Source organism: Staurois parvus, unplaced genomic scaffold (genome assembly GCF_062004578.1).
Source record: "Staurois parvus isolate SC_StPar_1 unplaced genomic scaffold, SC_StPar_1.0 ptg003609l, whole genome shotgun sequence".
In the NCBI taxonomy this organism is placed as follows: domain Eukaryota; kingdom Metazoa; phylum Chordata; class Amphibia; order Anura; family Ranidae; genus Staurois; species Staurois parvus.
The window spans coordinates 29,828-55,622 of NW_028321405.1; the positions used below are offsets into that span (position 1 = coordinate 29,828).

General features: G+C 50.3%; 1 protein-coding gene across 1 annotated transcript in view; it reads left to right on the forward strand.

Moving 5' to 3' along the window:
* LOC149427618 (uncharacterized) overlaps positions 1-25,795 on the forward strand; it is a gene marked incomplete at its 3' end in the record, with an annotated part of 53,653 nt that overhangs the window by 15,491 nt on the left and 12,367 nt on the right. The window contains 14 exon segments of the mRNA XM_089667848.1: positions 59-156; positions 2,597-2,762; positions 3,675-3,781; positions 4,219-4,446; positions 4,563-4,647; positions 9,310-9,414; positions 9,966-10,211; positions 10,335-10,534; positions 10,670-10,852; positions 13,188-13,332; positions 14,037-14,183; positions 17,093-17,323; positions 17,414-17,607; positions 21,875-22,002. Coding sequence (XP_089523974.1) covers positions 59-156; positions 2,597-2,762; positions 3,675-3,781; positions 4,219-4,446; positions 4,563-4,647; positions 9,310-9,414; positions 9,966-10,211; positions 10,335-10,534; positions 10,670-10,852; positions 13,188-13,332; positions 14,037-14,183; positions 17,093-17,323; positions 17,414-17,607; positions 21,875-22,002 — 2,263 coding nt within the window.

The window sequence follows — 25,795 nt, forward strand, 5'->3', positions numbered from 1 at the left end:
TCTCTAAATACCTGGATACTGACACATTACTGAGCATGAAGATATATATATTGTGCAGAGCCGCCTGGAGATGACGGACTCGCGGCTGCGGCAGGAGGAGGAGACCAGCAATGAGCTGGAGAACGCACTGATACGCCTGGAGGAGGAACAACAGAGGTAGGAGAGAGACAACCTGCGGTCACAGGAATGGGCGGAGCTGGTGACCAGCAAATGTTCTCACAGTGATAGCCTGAAACATGTTACTGTTTACCATTCTTCTGGCACATTGGCCACCTGGCCCCTCCGGTCTCCTCACCCAGCAGAAGAATGTTTTATAGAAATCTCTGCAACTTGTGCAGTACTAGAGATCCTTCCAGTGTCCCGTCCCGGTACTAGAGATCCTTCCAGTGTCCCATCCCGGTACTAGAGATCCTTCCAGTGTCCCGTCCCAGTACTAGAGATCCTTCCAGTGTCCTGTCCCAGTACTAGAGATCCTTCCAGTGTCCCGTCCCAGTACTAGAAATCCTTCCAGTGTCCCGTCCCAGTGCTAGAGATCCTTCCAGTGTCCCGTCCCAGTGCTAGAGATCCTTCCAGTGTCCCATCCCGGTACTAGAGATCCTTCCAGTGTCCCGTCCCAGTACTAGAGATCCTTCCAGTGTCCTGTCCCAGTACTAGAGATCCTTCCAGTGTCCTGTCCCAGTACTAGAAATCCTTCCAGTGTCCCGTCCCAGTGCTAGAGATCCTTCCAGTGTCCCATCCCGGTACTAGAGATCCTTCCAGTGTCCCATCCCGGTACTAGAGATCCTTCCAGTGTCCCGTCCCAGTACTAGAGATCCTTTCAGTGTCCCGTCCCAGTGCTAGAGATCCTTCCAGTGTCCCGTCCCAGTGCTAGAGATCCTTCCAGTGTCCCGTCCCAGTGCTAGAGATCCTTCCAGTGTCCCATCCCGGTACTAGAGATCCTTCCAGTGTCCCATCCCGGTACTAGAGATCCTTCCAGTGTCCCGTCCCGGTACTAGAGATCCTTCCAGTGTCCCGTCCCAGTACTAGAGATCCTTCCAGTGTCCCGTCCCGGTACTAGAGATCCTTCCAGTGTCCCGTCCCAGTACTAGAGATCCTTCCAGTGTCCCGTCCCGGTACTAGAGATCCTTCCAGTGTCCCGTCCCAGTACTAGAGATCCTTCCAGTGTCCCGTCCCGGTACTAGAGATCCTTCCAGTGTCCTGTCCCGGTACTAGAGATCCTTCCAGTGTCCCGTCCCGGTACTAGAGATCCTTCCAGTGTCCCGTCTCGGTACTAGAGATCCTTCCAGTGTCCCGTCCCGGTACTAGAGATCCTTCCAGTGTCCCGTCCCGGTACTAGAGATCCTTCCAGTGTCCCGTCCCGGTACTCCAGATCCTTCCAGTGTCCCGTCCCGGTACTCCAGATCCTTTCAGTGTCCCGTCCCGGTACTCCAGATCCTTCCAGTGTCCCGTCCCGGTACTAGAGATCCTTCCAGTGTCCCGTCCCAGTACTAGAGATCCTTCCAGTGTCCCGTCCCAGTACTAGAGATCCTTCCAGTGTCCCGTCCCGGTACTCCAGATCCTTCCAGTGTTCCGTCCCGGTACTCCAGATCCTTCCAGTGTTCCGTCCCGGTACTCCAGATCCTTCCAGTGTCCCGTCCCGGTACTCCAAATCCTTCCAGTGTCCCGTCCCGGTACTAGAGATCCTTCCAGTGTCCAGTCCCAGTACTAGAGATCCTTCCAGTGTCCCGTCCCAGTACTGGAGATCCTTCCAGTGTCCCGTCCCAGTACTGGAGATCCTTCCAGTGTCCCGTCCCAGTACTGGAGATCCTTCCAGTGTCCCGTCCCAGTACTGGAGATCCTTCCAGTGTCCCGTCCCAGTACTGGAGATCCTTCCAGTGTCCCGTCCCAGTACTAGAGATCCTTCTATTGTCCCGTCCCAGTACTAGAGATCCTTCCAGTGTCCCGTCCCAGTACTAGAGATCCTTCCATGTCCCGTCCCAGTACTGGAGATCCTTCCATGTCCCGTCCCAGTACTGGAGATCCTTACATGTCCCGTCCCGGTACTAGAGATCCTTCCAGTGTCCCGTCCCAGTACTAGAGATCCTTCCATTGTCCCGTCCCAGTACTAGAGATCCTTCCATTGTCCCGTCCCAGTACTAGAGATCCTTCCAGTGTCCCGTCCCAGTACTAGAGATCCTTCCAGTGTCCCGTCCCAGTACTAGAGATCCTTCCAGTGTCCCATCCCAGTACTAGAGATCCTTCCAGTGTCCCGTCCCAGTACTCCAGATCCTTCCAGTGTCCCGTCCCAGTACTCCAGATCCTTCCAGTGTCCCGTCCAAGTACTCCAGATCCTTCCAGTGTCCCGTCCCAATACTAGAGATCCTTCCAGTGTCCCGTCCCGGTACTAGAGATCCTTCCAGTGTCCCGTCCCGGTACTGGAGATCCTTCCAGTGCCCCGCCCCAGTGCTATAGACCCTTCCAGTATCCCGCCCCAGTACTATAGATCCTTCCAGTGTCCCGCCCCAGTACTATAGATCCTTCCAGTGTCCCGCCCCAGTACTATGAAACCTCCTAATCTGCCACCATCGCCGTTCAGCTTTTTTTCTCTTCCACATAGGAGTTCCAGCCTCACCCAGGTCAACGCCATGCTGAGAGAGCAGCTGGACCAGGCCAACTCCGCCAATCAGGCTTTGAGTGAGGATCTGCGCAAGCTGACAAATGATTGGACCAAAGCTCGTGATGAGTTGGAGCAGAAAGAGAGTGAATGGAGGAGGGAGGAAGAGGTGAGTGACATTATCCATAGATCAGTGCCAGGTTCTATCTGGTTTCATGCGTCTTCCACATTGTCCTGAGACCATTTCATTTGCAGAGACGCAGATCACTCACAAGATGCAGATCTATACCAAAATGTAGACTTTCTGTGCAGCACACTGACAAAGTGGAGTGTATGTGTAACTGGGAGATTGGGGGGGGGGGGGCATTAGAGTGTAAGCTCCTCTGGTACAGAAATTGTTACTGTAGGGGTGGGGACACTAGCATTAGAGTGTAAGCTCCTCTGGTACAGAGACTGATGTGACTGTGGGGGAGGGGACATTAGAGTGTAAGCTCCTCCGGTACAGAGACTGATGTGACTGTGGGGGAGGGGACATTAGAGCGTAAGCTCCTCTGGTACAGAGACTGATGTGACTGTGGGGGAGGGGACATTAGAGCGTAAGCTCCTCCGGTACAGAGACTGATGTGACTGTGGGGGAGGGGACATTAGAGCGTAAGCTCCTCTGGTACAGAGACTGATGTGACTGTGGGGGAGGGGACATTAGAGCGTAAGCTCCTCTGGTACAGAGACTGATGGGACTGTGGGGGAGGGGACGTTAGGGTGTAAGCTCCTCTGGTACAGAGACTGATGGGACTGTGGGGGAGGGGACGTTAGGGTGTAAGCTCCTCTGGTACAGAGATTGATGGGACTGTGGGGGGAGGGGACATTAGAGTGTAAGCTCCTCTGGTACAGACTGATGGGACTGTGGGGGAGGGGATATTAGAGTGTAAGCTCCTCTGGTACAGACTGATGGGACTGTGGGGGAGGGGATATTAGAGTGTAAGCTCCTCTAGTCCAGAGACTGGTGTAAGCGACTTAATATATTGATATATAAATAAGGAAATGAAATCTTTATTGTTTTCTCCTTTGTCACCCCCTTCAGTCCTTTAACTCCTACTTCAGTAATGAGCACAGCCGGCTGCTGTCACTGTGGAGGCAGGTTGTTGGGTTCCGCAGACACTTCAGCGAGATGAAAACCATGACGGAGAGGTGGGTGATGAGGGCTTTGTATTTTATCTAGAGGGTGGTAAGATCTGGCTGCATCAGGGGCGTGTGACTGTAAGCTCCCAAGGCCAGTCCACACTTGGCTGCAAAATAACAAATGACAATGGAGTGAAAATAATGGAATGAACTTGTCTGTAGCAGGCAGCAGAGTGGCTTAGTGTTTAGCACTTGGTTCAGGGCACTGTCTGCATGGAGTTTGCATGTTCTCCCTCTCCGAGTTTGTCAGGAAGCCCCATATGATCCCCCCCCCCTTTCTGTACACGATCTGCATGGAGTTTGCATGTTCTCCCTCTCCGAGTTTGTCATGAAGCCCCATATGAATTCCCCCCCTTTCTGTACACTGTCTGCATGGAGTTTGCATGTTCTCCCTCTCCTAGTTTGTCATGAAGCCCCATATGATTTCCCCCCCTTTCTGTACGTAGGGACCTGACGCTGATGCAGAAGGAACTGTCGCAGTCCTGCCGCACTCTTCACGCCTCGTGTCTGAACGTCAGCGGATCCCACCGGCTGGCAGAAAATAATGGCGTCGTCGTAGTGGAGAGGCAGGCGCTGCAGCTGGCCCAGCTGGACGAGCAGCTGAAGGACAAAGTGCGACAAATGATCCAGCTGCAAGCCGCGTATGACGCAGAGAAGGCGGAGCTTGGCGCCAGGTTAGTTACCCGTGGCACAGACCTGCTGATCCAGGTGGACTGAGGTTGTTTCTGATGCCCAGTGGCTGGCTGCCCGTGTCTCTGCTCCGTGACTTAGGCGTGGTTTTGTCCTGCAGGGCGGCAGAGCTGATTAGGACCATAGAACGTCTGCAGAGCGACAACAAGGAAAAAGACCTTCAGATCAGGAGCCTGCAGGAGAAGGTACAGAACAAGATGGCCGCACAGATGTTCAGAGACTTAAAGCTGAACTCCGGAATAATCAATTATTGTATACCGTATTTGCCGGCGTATAAGACGACCCCCCTACTTTTCCTGCTAAAATTTAGTGTTTGAGCTATACTCGCCGTATAAGACTACCCCTCTTCCAATGCACACCAGTGGCAGGAATAGTGCCCCATCATTGGTGTCAGTGGGAGGAATAGTGCCCCATCATTGGTGTCAGTGGGAGGAATAGTGCCCCATCATTGGTATCAGTGGCAGGAATAGTGCCCCATCATTGGTGTCAGTGGGAGGAATAGTGCCCCATCATTGGCATTAGTGGCAGGAATAGTGCCCCATCATTGGTGTCAGTGGGAGGAATAGTGCCCCATCATTGGTGTCAGTGGGAGGAATAGTACCCCATCATTGGTATCAGTGGCAGGAATAGTGCCCCATCGTTGGTGTCAGTGGGAGGAATAGTGCCCCATCATTGGTATCAGTGGCAGGAATAGTGCCCCATCATTGGTGTCAGTGGGAGGAATAGTGCCCCATCATTGGTGTCAGTGGGAGGAATAGTGCCCCATCATTGGTATCAGTGGCAGGAATAGTGCCCCATCATTGGTGTCAGTGGGAGGAATAGTGCCCCATCATTGGTGTCAGTGGGAGGAATAGCGCCCCATCATTGGTGTCAGTGGGAGGAATAGTGCCCCATCATTGGCATTAGTGGCAGGAATAGTGCCCCATCATTGGTGTCAGTGGGAGGAATAGTGCCCCATCATTAGTATCAGTGGGGGGAATAGTGCCCCATCATTGGTGTCAGTGGGAGGAATGGTGTCCCAACATTGGTGTCAGTGGGAGGAATGGTGTCCCATCATTGGTGTCAGTGGGGGGTGGAATAGTGCCCCATCATTGGTGTCAGTGGGGGGAATAGTGCCCCATCGTTGGTGTCAGTGGGGGGGAGGAATAGTGCCCCATCGTTGGTGTCAGTGGGAGGAATAGTGCCCCATCGTTGGTGTCAGTGGGAGGAATAGTGCCCCATCGTTGGTGTCAGTGGGAGGAATAGTGCCCCATCATTGGTGTCAGTGACACCAATGATGGGGCACTATTCCTCCCACTGACACTTGCTGACCCTGTTCTCGTATGGTGTTGCTTCAGCCAGCATATGTGGTTGCAGCAGCACCTCTACACTGACCACTTACCTGCTGGTCCTGCACTCGATTTTCGCGGGGCCACTCGGCTCCACCCCCTCGCCGGTGATTGGCCGCCTGTGTGCCTTTCCTGAGCTACAGTTCTGGCGGCCAATCACTGGTGAGGAGGCAGAGCCGAGCAGCCGCACGAACATCCAGTGGCCGAACTGAAGGCGCAGCCGCGCTTCCTGGACCGGATCGTCGTGGGACCGAAACCAGGTAAGAAACAGCCGCTGCCCACCCCTGTACTTAGTGTCCCTTCCATTGGGGGAAGGGGGGGGGCGGCGGCGGCAACGCGCCGCCCCCCTAAAAAGTGTCAGTATGCCGTATACCGGCGTATAAGACGACCCCCGACATTTGAGAAGATTTTCAAGGGGTAAAAAGTCGTCTTATACGCCGGCAAATACGGTAAATCCGCTCATTGTGTCCTTTTCTTGAATCTCGATGATCTCTGAGTGTTTCTTCCAGATCTGTCCAGTCATCCAGGGTGAGACTTCCTGTAATAAAGACCGCTCACTGCTGCTCTCTCTCCTTGTTCACGGGGACTGGTCTTGTCTCCGCCCCCTTCTGTAGGTCTCTAGTGGGTGGAGCCTGCTGGGCCCCTCCCACAGCCCTGCTCTTTGCACAGGCTATGTACAGTGCTGTGATGATGTCGCTGCTACTTTTACAACGGAATATCTGGGTTTACAAAGGCACTAAGTGGGTTTTACAACCTTTGAGGCTGTGGAGGATTATATTTAATTTTAGGGCTCATGTACACTGCAGCTGATGATCTGACGTTCAGAAGCTTTTCTGCATTTTTTTCAGCAGCCCCTGAACTCTCCGTAATGTTTTCCTATGTGTCCGTGTACACATCGTCGTTTACAGGCAGTTGAGTTTACAGTCGTTTTTTTGAACGCACCAAACTTGCGTTCAGGAGTAGATTTTATCAGCGTTTCAAATGCCAAACGCTTGTAAACGCGGATAACAGCGTTTATCAGCGTTTGCGTTTGGAATTTTTTTTTTAACTCTTCCATTTCCAGATGCTGTCCAGAGGCTTTTTTCATCATGAAAAATGCATGCAAAGCGTTTTCCCGGAACTCAAATGGACCCGGAACACCGTACTTTGAGGTTTCACATGAAATAAAATGTTAGATGCTGCAATAATCTCTGCACAGAAATGAGCCGGAACATCCAAACACCACAAAACAAAAAGGCAGCTAATCTCAACAAATACTGCTCTCTCTGCTTCTGCTCTCTCTATTTCTTTCAAAATGTCTGAAATAGTTAATTTTTACTGCTTTTCAGTGCATTCTGGGCATTTTGGAAGGTCACCTGAGGTTATCTTTAAAAAACGCTTCTAAACGCAAACGCTCATAAACGCGGTATGCAAACGCGGCCAAACAGACTTTTTTTTAACCTCCGTTTTCCAGCAGTCAGTTTCCATCGTTCAGAAGTGTCCTGTGTACATGGAGCCTTAGAGTTTTTTTTTTTGTTTTTTGTCCGGAGTTAAAGTTAAAGCGGAGTTCCGCTCACACTGTCAAAAAATAAAAGTCAGCAGCTACAAAAACTGTAGCTGCTGACTTTTAAAAAAACAGCCCCTTACCTGTCCCTCAGTCCCGCGGTGTGTCCCCCGCAGCCCGTTTCACCGGCTGTCCTGGATTCTAGGAGGCCGGCATCTTCAGTGTGGGCACCTGGCTGAGATAGCTTGCGGCTTCACAGCCGGGTACCCACTGCGCATGCGCGAGTAGCGCTGCGCTTCATGAATGGTCCTGTAGTCTTCTGGGACCTGTCACGTGTCCCAAAAGACTACAGGAAGGGAGGGAGGATACCATGTTTCTGATCGCCTAGGCCAGGGGTCTGCAACCTTTAAGACATAAAGAGCCACTTGGACCCGTTTCCGAGAGGGAAAAAAAGACTGGGAGCCGCAAAACCATTGCAACATTTAAAACAAATCCGACACTGCATATATTGCAAAAAACGCTCTGGTCATGAAGGGGGTTTAAGGGCCCAGTAAGCAAAGGGTTAATCAGGGCCACAGTGTATCGTCATAATCACAATCATAGCCTTAGGTCAGTGGTGGGCAACCTTTTTTTTCGACTGAGCCAAATCTCGCCAAAACCACGATTGAAATTTATTTTGAGAGAAACATTTTTAAAACTGAAAATACATCCCCCATATAGTAATTCATTCCCCCATATAGTAATTCATCCCCCATATAGTAATTCATCCCCCATATAGTAATTCATCCCCCCTATAGTAATTCATCCCCCATAGTAATTCATCCCCCATATAGTAATTCATCCCCCATATAGTAATTCATCCCCCATAGTAATTCATCCCCCATAGTAATTCATCCCCCATATAGTAATTCATTCCCCCATATAGTAATTCATCCCCCATATAGTAATTCATCCCCCATAGTAATTCATCCCCCATATAGTAATTCATCCCCCCTATAGTAATTCATCCCCCATATAGTAATTCATCCCCCATATAGTAATTCATCCCCCCTATAGTAATTCATCCCCCATATAGTAATTCATCCCCCCTATAGTAATTCATCCCCCATATAGTAATTCATCCCCCATATAGTAATTCATCCCCCATATAGTAATTCATCCCCCATATAGTAATTCATCCCCCATATAGTAATTCATCCCCCCTATAGTAATTCATCCCCCATATAGTAATTCATCCCCCATATAGTAATTCATCCCCCATATAGTAATTCATCCCCCATATAGTAATTCATCCCCCCTATAGTAATTCATCCCCCTATAGTAATTCATCCCCCCTATAGTAATTCATCCCCCCTATAGTAATTCATCCCCCCTATAGTAATTCATCCCCCATATAGTAATTCATTCCCCATATTGTGTGAATTCACTTACCTTTGCTCCGCGCGTTCCTCTCGCTGGGTTCCCGCGCCGTTCTGGTCTTCAGGGCGGACTGTGAGAGGAGAGGAGTTCGTCACGCTGCCCCGCCTACATCCGGGCTGCCCCGCCTACATCCTGACAGCCAATGTTTGCCAGCGGGCGCCCGGCACACAGAAGATCTGCATTAAAAGAGCCGCGGCTTGCCGACCCTATTGCCTGTCACCTGGTGGGCAGTGTGCTCCGGAGCCGCAGGAAAGGTGAAAAAGAGCCGCATGCGGCTCCGGAGCCGCGGGTTGCCGACACCCGGCCTAGGCAATCGGACCAGAAGTGGGAGCGGGTACCTGTCTAATTTGGGTACCAGCTCCCCCCTGCCCCCCAAAGGTGCCAATCTTTAATGGGCAGCGGGGGTGCAGTCCTTAAAGTGGAGCTTCTCCTTTTGGGTGGAGCTCCGCTTTAACCAAACATTGTAAGTGTTGTGCGTAGATACAGTGACCTGTGTTGCTGGTATTGCTTGAGACCTAAGAGTAGAGTGCGGAGCAGCGTGAGCATCCTCGGGGTCAGTGAGGTGGGAGGCTTCTCGTTCCTCATCATGTTTTGAGACATTTCGTTTGTCATTGCAGGAGAAGAGCCAGATGGAGGAGCAGGCCATGCTGGTCGGGGAGGAGGTGGAATCACTGAAGGCTGAGAGAGAAATTCTACAAGAGACCCTCCGAGAACTCACTCAGGTCTGACATCCACAAATGTAGGCTGAGGAGCTGACAATCTCAGGCTTACAAGAGACCATTATCCTCCCAATTAAATATTGGTTTTGCAGTTTCTTTATATTTTGTAAGAAAAGAGGTCTGCTAGAGGATAAACTTGGGGAACGCGGTACAGCGGGAAGGCGGTACAGCGGGAAGGCGGTACAGCGGGAAGGCGGTACAGCGGGAAGGCGGTACAGCGGGAAGGCGGTATAAAGGGAAGGCGGTACAGAGGGAAGGCGGTACAGAGGGAATGCGGTTCAGCGGGAACGCGGTACAGAGGGAACATGATACAGAGGGAATTCGGTACAGAGGGAACGCGGTACAGCGGGAACTCGGTACAGAGGGAATTCGGTACAGAGGGAACTAGGTACAGCAGGAGTTCGGTACAGCGGGAACTCTGTACAGCGGGAACGCGGTACAGCGGGAACTCACCCCTCCATGAATACTGATTAGATGGCGCTTATTATGGTTCAGTCATTTTTGCCAAAGTTTTTTGATTTTAATTTTTTGTTTTCATTGGAATTGTCCGCCAGGCGGTGCTGAGTGACTCGGACAGCGGTCTGCAGATCTCCAGCGACAGGACGTCGGAGTTTATAGAGAGCGAGGGTCCGGGACTCAGCCTGAGGGGTCTTTCCAGCAGTCTTCGCACCTCCTCTCCCATCCGCCGTTCCTCCCCGCACCGTAGCACATCACCAAGACGCAGCCTGTCGCCAGCATTCCGGGACTCGGCTCTCTCCGCTGTGCACTCCGCTTTGCAGAGGAGGCAGCTGCAAGTGCAGGTAAGGGGGGATCGCTGTGACGGGCTGTGTGAGTCCCACTGTATGTAGCAGAATGTGGAGTCAGCAGTTGGTCGGAGGTAAGATCTCCATACTGGAGTGAATGCTCAATGTCTGTTGTCATAGGAACTGCGAGGGCGGCTGGAGACTGGACAGGAGACGGTTGGTGCGCTGCGCAAACAGCTGAGCGACAGCGAGAATGAGCGACACACCCTGGAGCAGAAAATCACCCAAACACAGCAAGATCTCGACAATACCAGCATTGCCAAGGATGACGCCGAGCGCGCCGTGTCCAGACTGCGCACCAACCTAGAGCAGCTCAACAGGTACAGACATGCTGAGATAGGAAAAATTAGAGAAGGATCACCGGCTCCAAAATCCTGTGCACAGTATTTAGAGATTTCTTTTGTATGAAGTGCAAACCAACATTGATGGTACCCCTGCCTGTGTCTGCCTTGTAGTGAGCGTGCTGCGGTGGAGCGCAACATCCAGAATCTTCAGGAACAGCTGGAGACGCAGCGACAGGAGGCGGAGAAACTGCAGCTAGCAAACAGCGACCTGCAGCGGCAGAGGGACCTCCTACAAGAAGAGAAAGAGGATGCATGCCAGGACCGCAATCGGGTGCTGCGCGAGGTGGAGAGAGGGTGAGCGAGCGCTTGTGTGCACGTTCATGATCCCTACAATCACATACAGTATACATTACATGAACTGAGATGTTTAGAATTCTGACTGCAACATATAAAGACAAACCAGACACTGAACTAGACAGTGATCCTTCCCGGAGTACAACTCCCATCCTCCCACCATATCACTGCATGACCACATCTGTACAACCAGAGCGCCGTCCGGTCGGATCGTTCTGCGTTCAGAGAGATTAGATTTGTTGCAAGTTTTATCATTTTTAGTGCAGAAATACAGCCTGTGTACCAATGGAGCTCATAGACCTGTACAGCTGTGCTCATAGATCTCAGAGCCCCCAGCTACAATTTAGAAGATGTAGACTTTTTGGGGGGTTTTTTGATGCGAGAATGCAGGTAACAAAAAGCCGCAACATTTGGCCAGGAGAACAATACAACACTGAAAGCGTGCACTTTGTCGGTATAGTTTGAGAACCGGGTATCAGTGTTGGGTCAAAGGATTAACCACTTCCCGACCGGCCGTTGCATATAAACGGCTGGATAGTGGCACTGCAGGGTCGGGTGGGTGTTTATAAACGGCCTCCCCGCAACCCTGCTTGTGCGCGCTCCCTGGGAGCGCGCAGCACCGCGATCCAGTGCCCACTGTGTCCTCCGGACACAGTGAAACACCGATCGTCAGACGGGACCTCTGTACGAGGTCCCGATCATGTGATCACTGATTGGCCAATCAGTGATCACATGCAAAGTAGTAAGCAAGATGTCACTTCTGACATCATTGCTTACTACGTGTGAAATCTGTGAATGATCACAGAGGTCACATGGTACAAGGCTATTCACAACAGTCTTGTACCATGTGACAAGCTGTGACCAATCACAGCTCACTCAGTACTTCTCAATGAGTGCAAGAATGCAGCCAGAGAGAAGGAGAAATGATTGCTTTTACATCCTATATGGGTGTAAAAGCAATCAGTGTAAAAAAAAAAAAAAAAAAATCTTCATCACCCCCCACAATTAGTACAGTGTCACCATGGTGACACTGTACTGCTAGGGTGACAGTATGTAAAAAAAAAAATAAAAATAAAAAATAATATAAAAAATAAAATAAAAATGTAAAAAAAAATGTTTAAAAATGATAATTTTTGGTTATAAACTAATTTGGATTTTTTTTTTTTACCAAAAAGATAATGGAATAAATTTTGGCTAAGATTTATGATGAAATATTTATTTGCAAAATTTTATAAAAAAAACACTTTTTTTCAAAATTTGGACATTTCATTTACATAGCAAAAAAAATACAAATCCCAGCGGTGAATAAATACCACCAAAATAAAGCTTTATCTGTCTCAAAAAAATGGTAAAAAATTAATTTGGGTACAGTGTTGCATGACCGCGCAATTGTCATTCAAAGTGTGATGGCGCTAAAAGCTGAAAATTGCCCTGGTCAGGAAGGGGGTAAAAGTGTCCGGACAGGAAGTGGTTAAGAAACAAAAAGACGAACGGCGGTCGGTCTGACAACTAGCAGATGATGGGAAGAGGAGAGGATGTAGACCATCTTTAATCACCCCAATACCAGAATGTGACACCCTTTAAGGGTTTCAGAAGCTGGGAGGCGAGGCGGGGTTTAGGGTCATGTGACCGCCGTGACACGCCGTCACATGATCGGGAAAGGTCCCGATCGAAAGAGGAGATCGGGACCTTTCTGTGAGTACCGGACACGTGTGCTGGGAGTGCGCTATCAGCACATATGGTTTTTTTTTTAATGGAACGCAAATGTGCGGCCGCTCAGCATCTAGGCCCAGACGCCGGGAGGCCGCACATTTGCGTTCGGCCGGCGCCAAGAGGTTAAATACCACCAAAAGAAAGCTCTAGTTGTGTGAACAAAATGATAAAATTTAGATAGGGGATGTGATGATTTTTTTGGTGACAGGTTCTCTTTATTGAGGCTTCCAGGGTCTCCCCTGTGCTCCACTGAATGTAATGCGATGCACTGTGTGGAAGCGATCAGGCGGCAGCGCTGCCACCCGAATGCTTCCACCTGACAGGTGAGTCCGCAGCGGGACTAAAGGTAGAAAAAAACTACCTGCCCGGCGCCCAGAACTACATGTCCCGAGCGTCGGGCGATAGGAATGGAACATCCCTGCTTCTCCAGGTGCCACTTTGTGCATTACATCCGGGATGTGTGGCGGTGTTGGTGCAGCAGGCATGGCCAGCACTTTACAGATTCTGCATGGGGTGTGCACACTGTACAGCTGGAGGTTGTCATGATACCACCCTAGAGGTTGTCACTGCACATAAGATGTACATGGTACCATTCATCATGCCCCATTTTTGCGTTGTGCAGGCACAAGGCCCAGGAGCAGTTGGAGGTGAAGCTGTCCGCCCTCCGGAAGGAGCTGGTGGTGGTGAAAGAGGCGCTGCAGCAGTCCAGCCTGGAGAAGGAAGTGTCTGACGCAGAGAAGGCTGACATTTCCCAGGCCCTGTCTAAGGTGAGATCTCCGTCTTCCACTGTCCCTAATCCTGATTTACTGTCCATGAGCAGCAGATAAGTCGACATAATGACAGCTTTTCACTACTTAGTGACTCATTGACCTGGATAAAGCATGTAGGATGGTTGTCATTCATACTTTTCAGGTTTCACTGTCCGCATGCTTCTTCCAGGTCACGACATCTCTAGAAGGTTGACTTTTAAGAGAATGTTTGTCCTTTGTAAGATTTTTAGACATAGCCATGATGTGTCATATCCAGAATCGGCTGAGTTTAGTCTCCTCCATTCACACATTGCAGGTTTCTTCTCTAATTCTCTAGTTTTTCACGCTGGGGTAGGTTTAGTATAAGTGGAGCACTCTGGTGGAATCCGGTGCGGCCGTGCATGGCAGCCAATCAGCTTCTAACTTCAGTTTGTTCAATGAAGCTTTGGCAATAAACCCTGGAAGCTGATTGGTTTCTATGCGGAGTTGCACCAGATTTTGCACCCTCCAGTTTTAGTAAGTAGCCCGCTTTGCTCATTGCATTGCCTTTCTGAATAAGCCGGCTACTCACCTCGATCTTCTGCTCGCTTTGTTACCATCAAAGCGAAAACTGTTTTATCGTTCATTTTTTTTTCCTGCATTGGACTTCTGGGTCTTCCCAATGAGACCAGCGTGGGGAGTATTTCACCGCAGGGTCATTGGATCTCCTTTCTTCCCACCAGGCGGAGACCAGTCGCGCCGAGCTGGAGCTGGCACTCAATCGGCAGAGGACGGAAGAGGCCTCCCTGCGAGATGCTTTGTCCAAGATGAGTGCATTGAACGAGAGCCTGGCCCACGACAAGATGGAGCTGAACAAGGTCATCGCTCAGGTACTGGTCACACCACAGCGGGGTCAGAAGGCTTGTCACTGGTGAGGTGATGATCCATGACAAGCCATTATGATGTATGTCGGGTGTCAAACTCCATTTCATTGTGGGCTGCATGGTTACCCTCCAAGGGCCGGTTTTATATGTAAGACTAGATGTCCAGAGCACCCCAACCCCTTCCCCTATATCAGATGTCAAGTGCCCCCTTCATAAAAAATCACATGTCCCCCACCATCCCTTTACCTGTGCTGTTCCTGGGAAGAAGCTGGGGGTGGAGATGGAAAGCAAAAAGTGCAGGGTCTGGAGGAGGATCAGAGGAGGGCAGAAGTCAGCTGCTGGAGTCTGCTGAATGCTGAGACCAGGGGAGGCGGAGGTGAGGGGGTGACATCCTGTTCTCCTCTCTACTGCTGACTGCTGAAACGGGGGGGGGGGGGGGGGGGAAGACACGAGTCTCTCCATGGCTGCACAGAGAAGTGCAGGATCTGGCGGAGGAGTTCTGTCTTACTCTCTGCTGTTGACTACTGAGACAAGGTGGGGGCGGATGTGAGGGGGGTGCTACAGCTGCAGGAGAGGTGCAAGAACCACATGAAAGGGCCTGGTGGGCTGGATTCGGGCTGCGGGCCTTGTTTTTGGCATGTATAATGTATTCGGTGTATGACCACCCAGACTGGGATGCCGTATCATGTATGCGGTGTATGACCACCCAGACTGGGATGCTGTATCATGTATGCGGTGTATGACCACCCAGACTGGGATGCTGTATCATGTATGCGGTGTATGACCACCCAGACTGGGATGCCGTATCATGTATGCGGTGTATGACCACCCAGACTGGGATGCCGTATCATGTATGTTGGTGTATGACCACCCAGACTGGGATGCTGTATCATGTATGCGGTGTATGACCACCCAGATTGGAATGCCGTATCATGTATTCGGTGTATGACCACCCAGACTGGGATGCCGTATCATGTATGTTGGTGTATGACCACCCAGACTGGGATGCCGTATCATGTATGCGGTGTATGACCACCCAGACTGGGATGCTGTATCATGTATGTGGTGTATGACCACCCAGACTGGGATGCTGTATCATGTATGTGGTGTATGAGCACCCAGGCTGGGATGCTGTATCATGTATGTGGTGTATGACCACCCAGACTGGGATGCTGTATCATGTATGCGGTGTATGACCACCCAGACTGGGATGCTGTATCATGTATGCGGTGTATGACCACCCAGGCTGGGATGCTGTATCATGTATGCGGTGTATGAGCACCCAGGCTGGGATGCTGTATCATGTATGCGGTGTATGACCACCCAGACTGGGATGCTGTATCATGTATGCGGTGTATGACCACCCAGACTGGGATGCCGTATCATGTATGCGGTGTATGACCACCCAGACTGGGATGCCGTATCATGTATGTTGGTGTATGACCACCCAGACTGGGATGCTGTATCATGTATGCGGTGTATGACCACCCAGATTGGAATGCCGTATCATGTATTCGGTGTATGACCACCCAGACTGGGATGCCGTATCATGTATGTTGGTGTATGACCACCCAGACTGGGATGCCGTATCATGTATGCGGTGTATGACCACCCAGACTGGGATGCTGTATCATGTATGTGGTGTATGACCACCCAGACTGGGATGCTGTATCATGTATGTGGTGTATGAGCACCCAGGCTGGGATGCTGTATCATGTATGTGGTGTATGACCACCCAGACTGGGATGCTGTATCATGTATGCGGTGTATGACCACCCAGACTGGGATGCTGTATCATGTATGCGGTGTATGACCACCCAGGCTGGGATGCTGTATCATGTATGCGGTGTATGAGCACCCAGGCTGGGATGCTGTATCATGTATGTGGTGTATGACCACCCAGACTGGGATGCTGTATCATGTATGCGGTGTATGAGCACCCAGGCTGGGATGCCGTATCATGTATGTGGTGTATGAGCACCCAGGCTGGGATGCTGTATCATGTATGCGGTGTATGACCACCCAGACTGGGATGCTGTATCATGTATGCGGTGTATGACCACCCAGACTGGGATGCTGTATCATGTATGCGGTGTATGACCACCCAGGCTGGGATGCTGTATCATGTATGCGGTGTATGACCACCCAGGCTGGGATGCTGTATCATGTATGTGGTGTATGACCACCCAGACTGGGATGCTGTATCATGTATGCGGTGTATGACCACCCAGACTGTGATGCTGTATCATGTATGCGGTGTATGACCACCCAAACTGGGATGCTGTATCATGTATGCGGTGTATGACCACCCAGACTGGGATGCCGTATCATGTATGCGGTGTATGACCACCTAGACTGGGATGCCGTATCATGTATGCGGTGTATGACCACCCAGACTGGGATGCCGTATCATGTATGCGGTGTATGACCACCCAGACTGGGATGCCGTATCATGTATGTGGTGTATGACCACCCAGACTGGGATGCTGTATCATGTATGTGGTGTATGACCACCCAGACTGAGATGCTGTATCATGTATGCGGTGTATGACCACCCAGACTGAGATGCTGTATCATGTATGCGGTGTATGACCACCCAGGCTGGGATGCTGTATCATGTATGCGGTGTATGAGCACCCAGGCTGGGATGCTGTATCATGTATGCGGTGTATGACCACCCAGACTGGGATGCTGTATCATGTATGCGGTGTATGACCACCCAGACTGGGATGCCGTATCATGTATGCGGTGTATGACCACCCAGACTGGGATGCCGTATCATGTATGCGGTGTATGACCACCCAGACTGGGATGCCGTATCATGTATGCAGATCCTGGTGGGGACGGTAGACTCGCTCTCAGAGATCCAGGATCCAGAGATGCACTATAGACACACTTGTGTATTCCTTCTACAGCTGGAGGAACAACGCTCCACCTTGCAGGGACAGAAGCACGAGGTGGAGCAGGAGAAGGCCTCCATTCGGGACGAGTTAGTGCGGCTGGAGCAGGAAAAGCTGGAGCTGGACACGGAGCGATTCGGCCTGGATAACTCCCTGCAGGCCATGGAGCAAACCCGCGAGAAACTCCTGCAGGAGCTCCATTCCCTCCGCAAGGAGAAGACACAACTTCAGGAGCAGCTGGGGCAGGTGAGGGCCGGGGATTATGGGAAAAGCTGAACAGGTGAGGTGGGCAAAGGGGAGCCCCAAAAGCTAATTTTCCCACTACTGCCCCTGCAGGTGACACGGCACAGGAACTGTCTGAGTGAGGAGCTGGTGCAGAGCCGGAAGGAGGTGGAGCAGCATAGTGAGAGTCTCCTCCGGGCCTCCAGAGAGAAGGAGGCTCTGATGAAGGACAAGGGCAACCTGGTGGTGCAGCTGACCGCGTGTGAGCGCGAGAACCGAACGCAGTCAGAAGAAATAGCAGCTCTAAGGTGACATTAAACACTCGGATCTCTCCGGCTGTAAAATAGCTGTTTATTCTGTTTTATATCATAGTTGTGTCAATACAGGACTTGTCTATTGATCAGAATATCTCCTATAGTCCCACAGTGCATCCCCTGTTGAATGTCTGCAGTCTCTGATCATCCCCTGTTGAATGTTTGCAGTCTCTGATCATCCCCTTTTGAATGTCTGCAGTCTCTGATCATCCCCTGTTGAATGTCTGCAGTCTCTGATCATCCCCTGCTGAATGTCTGCAGTCTCTGATCATCCCCTGTTGAATGTCTGCAGTCTCTGATCATCCCCTGCTGAATGTCTGCAGTCTCTGATCATCCCCTGCTGAATGTCTGCAGTCTCTGATCATCCCCTGTTGAATGTCTGCAGTCTCTGATCATCCCCTGCTGAATGTTTGCAGTCTCTGATCATCCCATGTTGAATGTCTGCAGTCTCTGAGCATCCCCTGCTGAATGTTTGCAGTCTCTGATCATCCCATGTTGAATGTCTGCAGTCTCTGATCATTCCCTGTTGAATGTCTGCAGGCTCTGATCATCCCCTGCTGAATGTTTGCAGTCTCTGATCATCTCCTGTTGAATGTCTGCAGTCTCTGACCATCCCCTGCTGAATGTCTGCAGTCTCTGAGCATCCCCTGCTGAATGTTTGCAGTCTCTGATCATCCCATGTTGAATGTCTGCAGTCTCTGATCATTCCCTGTTGAATGTCTGCAGTCTCTGATCATTCCCTGTTGAATGTCTGCAGGCTCTGATCATCCCCTGCTGAATGTTTGCAGTCTCTGATCATCCCCTGTTGAATGTCTGCAGTCTCTGACCATCCCCTGCTGAATGTCTGCAGTCTCTGATCATCCCCTCTTGAATGTCTGAAGGCTCTGATCGTTCCCTTTTAAATTTCTGCAGGCTCTGATCATCCCCTGTTAAATGTATGCAGTCTCTGATCATCCCCTGTTGAATGTCTGCAGTCTCTGACCACCCCTTGTTAAATGTTTGCAGTCTCTGACCACCCTTTGTTAAATGTCTGCAGTCTCTGATCATCCCCTGTTTATATATCTGCAGTCTCTGACCACCCCTTGTTAAATGTCTGCAGTCTCTGATCATCCCCTGTTGAATGTCTGCAGTCTCTGATCATCCCCTGTTGATTGTCTGCAGTCTCTGATCATCCCCTGTTGAATGTCTGCAGTCTCTGATCATCCCCTGTTGAATGTCTGCAGTCTCTGATCATCCCCTGTTGAATGTCTGCAGTCTCTGATCATCCCCTGCTGAATGTCTGCAGTCTCTGATCATCCCCTGTTGAATGTCTGCAGTCTCTGATCATCCCCTGTTGAATGTCTGCAGTCTCTGATCATCCCCTGTTGAATGTCTGCAGTCTCTGATCATCCCCTGCTGAATGTCTGCAGTCTCTGATCATCCCCTGTTGAATGTCTGCAGTCTCTGATCATCCCCTGTTGAATGTCTGCAGTCTCTGATCATCCCCTGCTGAATGTCTGCAGTCTCTGATCATCCCCTGTTGAATGTCTGCAGTCTCTGATCATCCCCTGTTGAATGTCTGCAGTCTCTGATCATCCCCTGTTGAATGTCTGCAGTCTCTGATCATCCCCTGCTGAATGTTTGCAGTCTCTGATCATCCCATGTTGAATGTCTGCAGTCTCTGATCATCCCCTGTTGAATGTCTGCAGTCTCTGATCATCCCCTGTTGAATGTCTGCAGTCTCTGATCATCCCCTGCTGAATGTCTGCAGTCTCTGATCATCCCCTGTTGAATGTCTGCAGTCTCTGATCATCCCCTGTTGAATGTCTGCAGTCTCTGATCATCCCCTGTTGAATGTCTGCAGTCTCTGATCATCCCCTGCTGAATGTCTGCAGTCTCTGATCATCCCCTGTTGAATGTCTGCAGTCTCTGATCATCCCCTGTTGAATGTCTGCAGTCTCTGATCATCCCCTGCTGAATGTCTGCAGTCTCTGATCATCCCCTGTTGAATGTCTGCAGTTTCTGACAGCTTTCTATAACATTACATTTGCTGAATATTATGTACGGCCCTTTAGTGATTTCAGGGGCTGCACCTGAGGCCCCCTATATCAAGAAATTTTCCTACCATAAAAAACACGAGGCTGTTATTAGAGGAATCTGCAGAACAATTGACACCATGATCATTGTGGACACCAGTTTCTCTCCAATGGTCTTTTCAGTTTATTATTCTGTTGTAGTTCAGTGATCTTTGACCACTAGGGGGCATCACTGAGCGTGTGACATGGAGTGAGTCGGTGTGGTCAGTGAACAGTTACAGACACTCCTTACCCCGGATGGGTGCTGCAGCTGTAACTAAGCAGCTAGAAGGCCAAACAGAGGAAACCCCCCATGATACACCCTGGACTGTACACGGTACCTCTGTCATCTGTAGGGCTCTGTCCCTCTTCTCCTCCATACTGGCATCTATAGGGCCCCATCTCTCCTCTCCTCCAGCATCTATAGGGCCCCATCTCTCCTCCGCTCCAGCATCTATAGAGCCCCATCTCTCCTCTGCTCCAGCATCTATAGAGCCCCATCTCTCCTCTCCTCCAGCATCTATAGGGCCCCATCTCTCCTCCGCTCCAGCATCTATAGAGCCCCATCTCTCCTCTGCTCAAGCATCTATAGAGCCCCATCTCTCCTCTGCTCCAGCATCTATAGAGCCCCATCTCTCCTCTGCTCCAGCATCTATAGAGCCCCATCTCTCCTCTCCTCCAGCATCTATAGAGCCCATCTCTCCTCTGCTACAGCATCTATAGAGCCCCATCTCTCCTCCATACTGGTATCTATAGAGCCCCATCTCTCCTCCATACTGGTATCTATAGAGCCCCATCTCTCCTCCATACTGGTATCTATAGAGCCCCATCTCTCCTCTGCTCCAGCATCTATAGAGCCCCATCTCTCCTCTGCTCCAGCATCTATAGAGCCCCATCTCTCCTCTGCTCCAGCATCTATGGAGCCCCATCCCTCCTCTCCTCCAGCATCTATAGGGCCCCATCCCTCCTCTGCTCAAGCATCTATAGAGCCCCATCTCTCCTCTGCTCCAGCATCTATAGAGCCCCATCTCTCCTCTGCTCCAGCATCTATAGAGCCCCATCTCTCCTCTCCTCCAGCATCTATAGAGCCCCATCTCTCCTCTGCTACAGCATCTATAGAGCCCCATCTCTCCTCTCCTCCAGCATCTATAGAGCCCCATCTCTCCTCTCCTCCAGCATCTATAGGGCCCCATCTCTCCTCTCCTCCAGCATCTATAGAGCCCCATCTCTCCTCTGCTCCAGCATCTATAGAGCCCCATCTCTCCTCCATACTGGTATCTATAGAGCCCCATCTCTACTCTGCTCCAGCATCTATAGATCCCCATCTCTCCTCTGCTACAGCATCTATAGAGCCCCATCTCTCCTCTGCTCCAGCATCTATAGAGCCCCATCTCTCCTCTCCTCCAGCATCTATAGGGCCCCATCTCTCCTCTCCTCCAGCATCTATAGAGCCCCATCTCTCCTCTGCTCCAGCATCTATAGGGCCCCATTTCTCCTCTGCTCCAGCATCTATAGATCCCCGTCTCTCCTCTGCTCCAGCATCTATAGAGCCCCATCTCTCCTCTGCTCCAGAATCTATAGATCCCCGTCTCTCCTCTGCTCCAGCATCTATAGATCCCCGTCTCTCCTCTGCTCCAGCATCTATAGATCCCCGTCTCTCCTCTGCTCCAGCATCTATAGAGCCCCATCTCTCCTCTGCTCCAGCATCTATAGATCCCCGTCTCTCCTCTCCTCCAGCGTCTATAGAGCCCCATCTCTCCTCACCTCCAGCATCTATAGAGCTCCATCTCTCCTCCAGCATCTATAGAGCTCTCCCTCTATCTATAGACCTTTGTCCCCCTTTTCTTCCGGCATCCATAGAGCTCTGTCCCCCTTTTCCTCCGGCATCTATAGAGCTCTGTCCCCCTTTTCCTCCGGCATCTATAGAGCTCTGTCCCCCTTTTCCTCCGGCATCTATAGAGCTCTGTTCTTCTCCTCCGGCATCTATACAGCTCTGTCCCCCTTTTCCTCCGGCATCTATAAAGCTCTGTCCCCCTTTTCCTCCAGCATCTATAGAGCTCTGTTCTTCTCCTCCGGCATCTATACAGCTCTGTCCCCCTTTTCCTCTGGCATCTATAGAGCTCTGTCCCCTTTTTTCTCCGGCATCTATAAAGCTCTGTCCCCCTTTTCCTCCAGCATCTATAGAGCTCTGTTCTTCTCCTCCACAGGACAGAGAAGGAGGCTCTGGAGACGACGCTGTTTGATGTCCAGCAACAACTGACCAACATCACTTCCCGCAAAGAGCAGCTGGAGGCCGAGAGTCAGAGTCTGCGGCTGGCCAAAGAGGCTCTGCAAGGTACTGACCCAATTCTGAACAGAAGGCAGGCTGCAGGGCTGAAGCTGCTAGGAATTGTGATGGGCAGCTACGTGTGTTTAGCAGCACCTGCAGAGTAACGTGAGAGGTCAGGCTATGAGATTGTACAACTGCACATGTGTAATGGGGAGTGTATAGGACGGTAAAAGTCTCCGACACCAGGCTGCCGTACAGAATACCACCCAATGGTGGACAATGCCTCATACAGCTACACGTGTTTAGCAGAGCCTGTAGCAGTACGCTGGCGCTCATTACTCCGCACTACGAGTAGCAGCTGAAGATCTGCGACAAAAAGGAATAAAATGCAGCATAGAAAGATGATAGATTTCAGGGCATCAAGTAGAAATGTCCACCCTATCCCTCACAGCTCTTCTCCCATTGACATGGTGCCCCATTATCTTCATTGTACTGTACAGGACACGGGCTGGAGGTTTAAAGACCCTGAGTTATAGGCTGCTACTTTCTGGTGATTGGACACTAGCAAAACTTTACTGGACACACCCCCTGGGCGTACCCCCATAAATGCAAATGGAAAAACAAAAAAGAGGGTGCACCCACCTAGTGCATTACCGTTTAAAAATATTTATTGAAAGAACAAAGTAAGTATCATACTCACAATGGACATAAAAACACAGCATGTCACACTGAACAAGATGTATGATCCAAACAGCATCTGAGTCCATACGATGGAACCCTGGATGACCAACTGACTAACGCGTTTCGAGGACACAACCTCTTCCTCAGAGCCAACCCCCATAGCCTTACCTCACTTCATGAGTCCATACGACGGAACCCTGGATGACCAACCGTCTAACGCGTTTCGAGGACACAACCTCTTCCTCAGAGCCAACCCCCATAGCCTTACCTCACTTCATGAGTCCATACGACGGAACCCTGGATGACCAACTGTCTAACGCGTTTCGAGGACACAACCTCTTCCTCAGAGCCAACCCCCATAGCCTTACCTCACTTCATGAGTCCATACGATGGAACCCTGGATGACCAACTGACTAACGCGTTTCGAGAACACAACCTCTTCCTCAGAGCCAACCCCCATAGCCTTACCTCACTTCATGAGACCTCAGTTAGTTTGCTAGTGTCCTTAGGTGGTAGACCTCTTCTCCCTTTCGGAGAAATCATTTTATTCAAATTTAGATTATTGTCTTGTTTCGGATTCTCCAATTAACCCTTCAGTCAGCTCCTCGATGTTTTCTGCTACAACAATAGAAGCAGTGCATCTGGATTGGTGTAACGTTGGGAACCGTACCTGGACCCCACACTGTGGGGACGACTGTAATGTTGCTCCAGGCACTGGATCCCACTTGGGTGCTTACCTTGGAATTTGTTGCACTGCGTGGTACAGGTCCAGGGCCGTGGCTCTTCTCTAGGAACTCTGACCCTGAAGACCCCTGTGGGGGTTTGCCCATCGTGACCGGTGAAGCCTGCACCCAAAATAGGGACCTTTGACGTGGACAGATAAGTCATGATACTGTACTGATACTGTAGCCTTCCACTTATTATGTGTCTCCTGTATAGAATTCATTTTTACGTTAACATTATCAGGAAACCAGGTCTGTGTGTGAAAATTATTCACTTTTTTAAGTTTTCAAACTTGGCGCTAAAGTCCACCATTCAGAGCTTAGTCTCAGGCAGAGGCAGACTGACCATTCGGGAACTCGGGCACTGCCCGAGGGCCCAGGGTTAGTAGGGGGCCCCATGAGATGCCCCTAGTACCTTTCATAGGCTTTTTTGGGTGTGGCTTGAGTGTGGATGAGGACACAGGGGCCCCATGATCCCCTATTGCCCCGGGGGCCCCATGAGTTGTCAGTCCACCCCTGGTCTCAGGTGGATAACTAGGTGGTGTTACATTACGCCACGGGTTACACTGTTACCACCGCTTTTGCCTAGAGACCTTTATAATCTACTCAGGCACTTCTTCCCACCTTTTTGCCTGGAGGACTTCCCTATAGGGTGGTTGACACCCAGGTTTCCCTGCTATCTTTCACAGACACACTTACCCAGGGGCGGACTGACCATTTGGAAACTCGGGCACTGCCCATGGGCCCAGGGTCAGTAGGGGGCCCCATGAGATGCCCCTGGTACCTTTTTTATACGCTTTTTTGAGTTTGGGCAAGGACACAGGGGCCCCATGCTCCCCTATTGAGGGCCCGAGGTCAGTAGGGGGCCCCATGAGATGCTCCTGGTACCTTTTTCATAGGCTTTTTGAGTTATGGCAAGGACACAGGGGCCCCATGATCCCCTATTGCCCAGGGGCCCCATGAGTTGTCAGTCCGCCCCTGCACTTACCCCATTTCCACACCCTACTCCATGGTTATTTCACACGGACACATCCCCATTAATAGAAATGGTGGAAACCAGGCACAAGGGGACCACAGCAAATGCTCAGGCACACATTTGCTCTTTTACTGGCCTGTAAATCACTCAAAGCGGATTCTTCCCTTGCACTGGAGCAGTACCCTGCTATAACGCCGCCCTCTGGATCCAATTCCAGCTTTATCTCAGGCACGCTACAAGTGGCCTACCTGACTAAGGAAGACTTTTCTGCAACTATGTTAGACTTACTCTGACAACTAATACCGCCATAACTGTCCAGGGCTCAAAACCCCTGGGCTCCTTTTCCACCTAGCATCAGAAACTAAATCGCCTTTTCTAAAAGATGCAGACATTGAGGGGAATGAAGAGGACTTGGATATGGTGTTGGAGGAGGCCACAGAAGATGTCTCGCCCTCAGGCTCCTATACACCTGATGTTACAGATTCCAGCAGTGTGCGTACTTTAACCCCACATGCCCAGCTTGGCGACTGGCTAATGCTGCAATTTCTCACTGTCAGACCACAGTTAATTGGACTAGACCAGTGGTGGGCAACCTTTTTTTCAACTGAGCCAAATGTCGCCAAAACCACGATTGAAATTTATTTTGAGAGCCACATTTTTAAAACTGAAAATACATAGGATGGTACACTGTTTTTAGTTTCAATAAGTTTTTATAGTAATTCATCCCCCATAGTAATTCATCCCCCATAGTAATTCATCCCCCATAGTAATTCATCCCCCATAGTAATTCATCCCCCATATAGTAATTCATCCCCCATATAGTAATTCATCCCCCATATAGTAATTCATCCCCCCCTATAGTAATTTATCCCCCATATTAATTCATCCCCCATATAGTAATTCATCCCCCATATAGTAATTCATCCCCCATATAGTAATTCATCCCCCATAGTAATTCATCCCCCATATAGTAATTCATCCCCCATATAGTAATTCATCCCCCATATAGTAATTCATCCCCCATAGTAATTCATCCCCCATATAGTAATTCATCCCCCATATAGTAATTCATCCCCCATAGTAATTCATCCCCCATATAGTAATTCATCCCCCATAGTAATTCATCCCCCATAGTAATTCATCCCCCATATAGTAATTCATCCCCCATGTAGTAATTCATCCCCCATGTAGTAATTCATCCCCCATGTAGTAATTCATCCCCCATATAGTAATTCATCCCCCATAGTAATTCATCCCCCATAGTAATTCATCCCCCATATAGGAATTCATCCCCCATATAGTAATTCATCCCCCCTATAGTAATTCATCCCCCCTATAGTAATTCATCCCCCATAGTAATTCATCCCCCATATAGTAATTCATCCCCCATATATTAATTCATCCCCCATATATTAATTCATCCCCCATATAGTAATTCATCCCCCATATAGTAATTCATCCCCCTTGTAGTAATTCATCC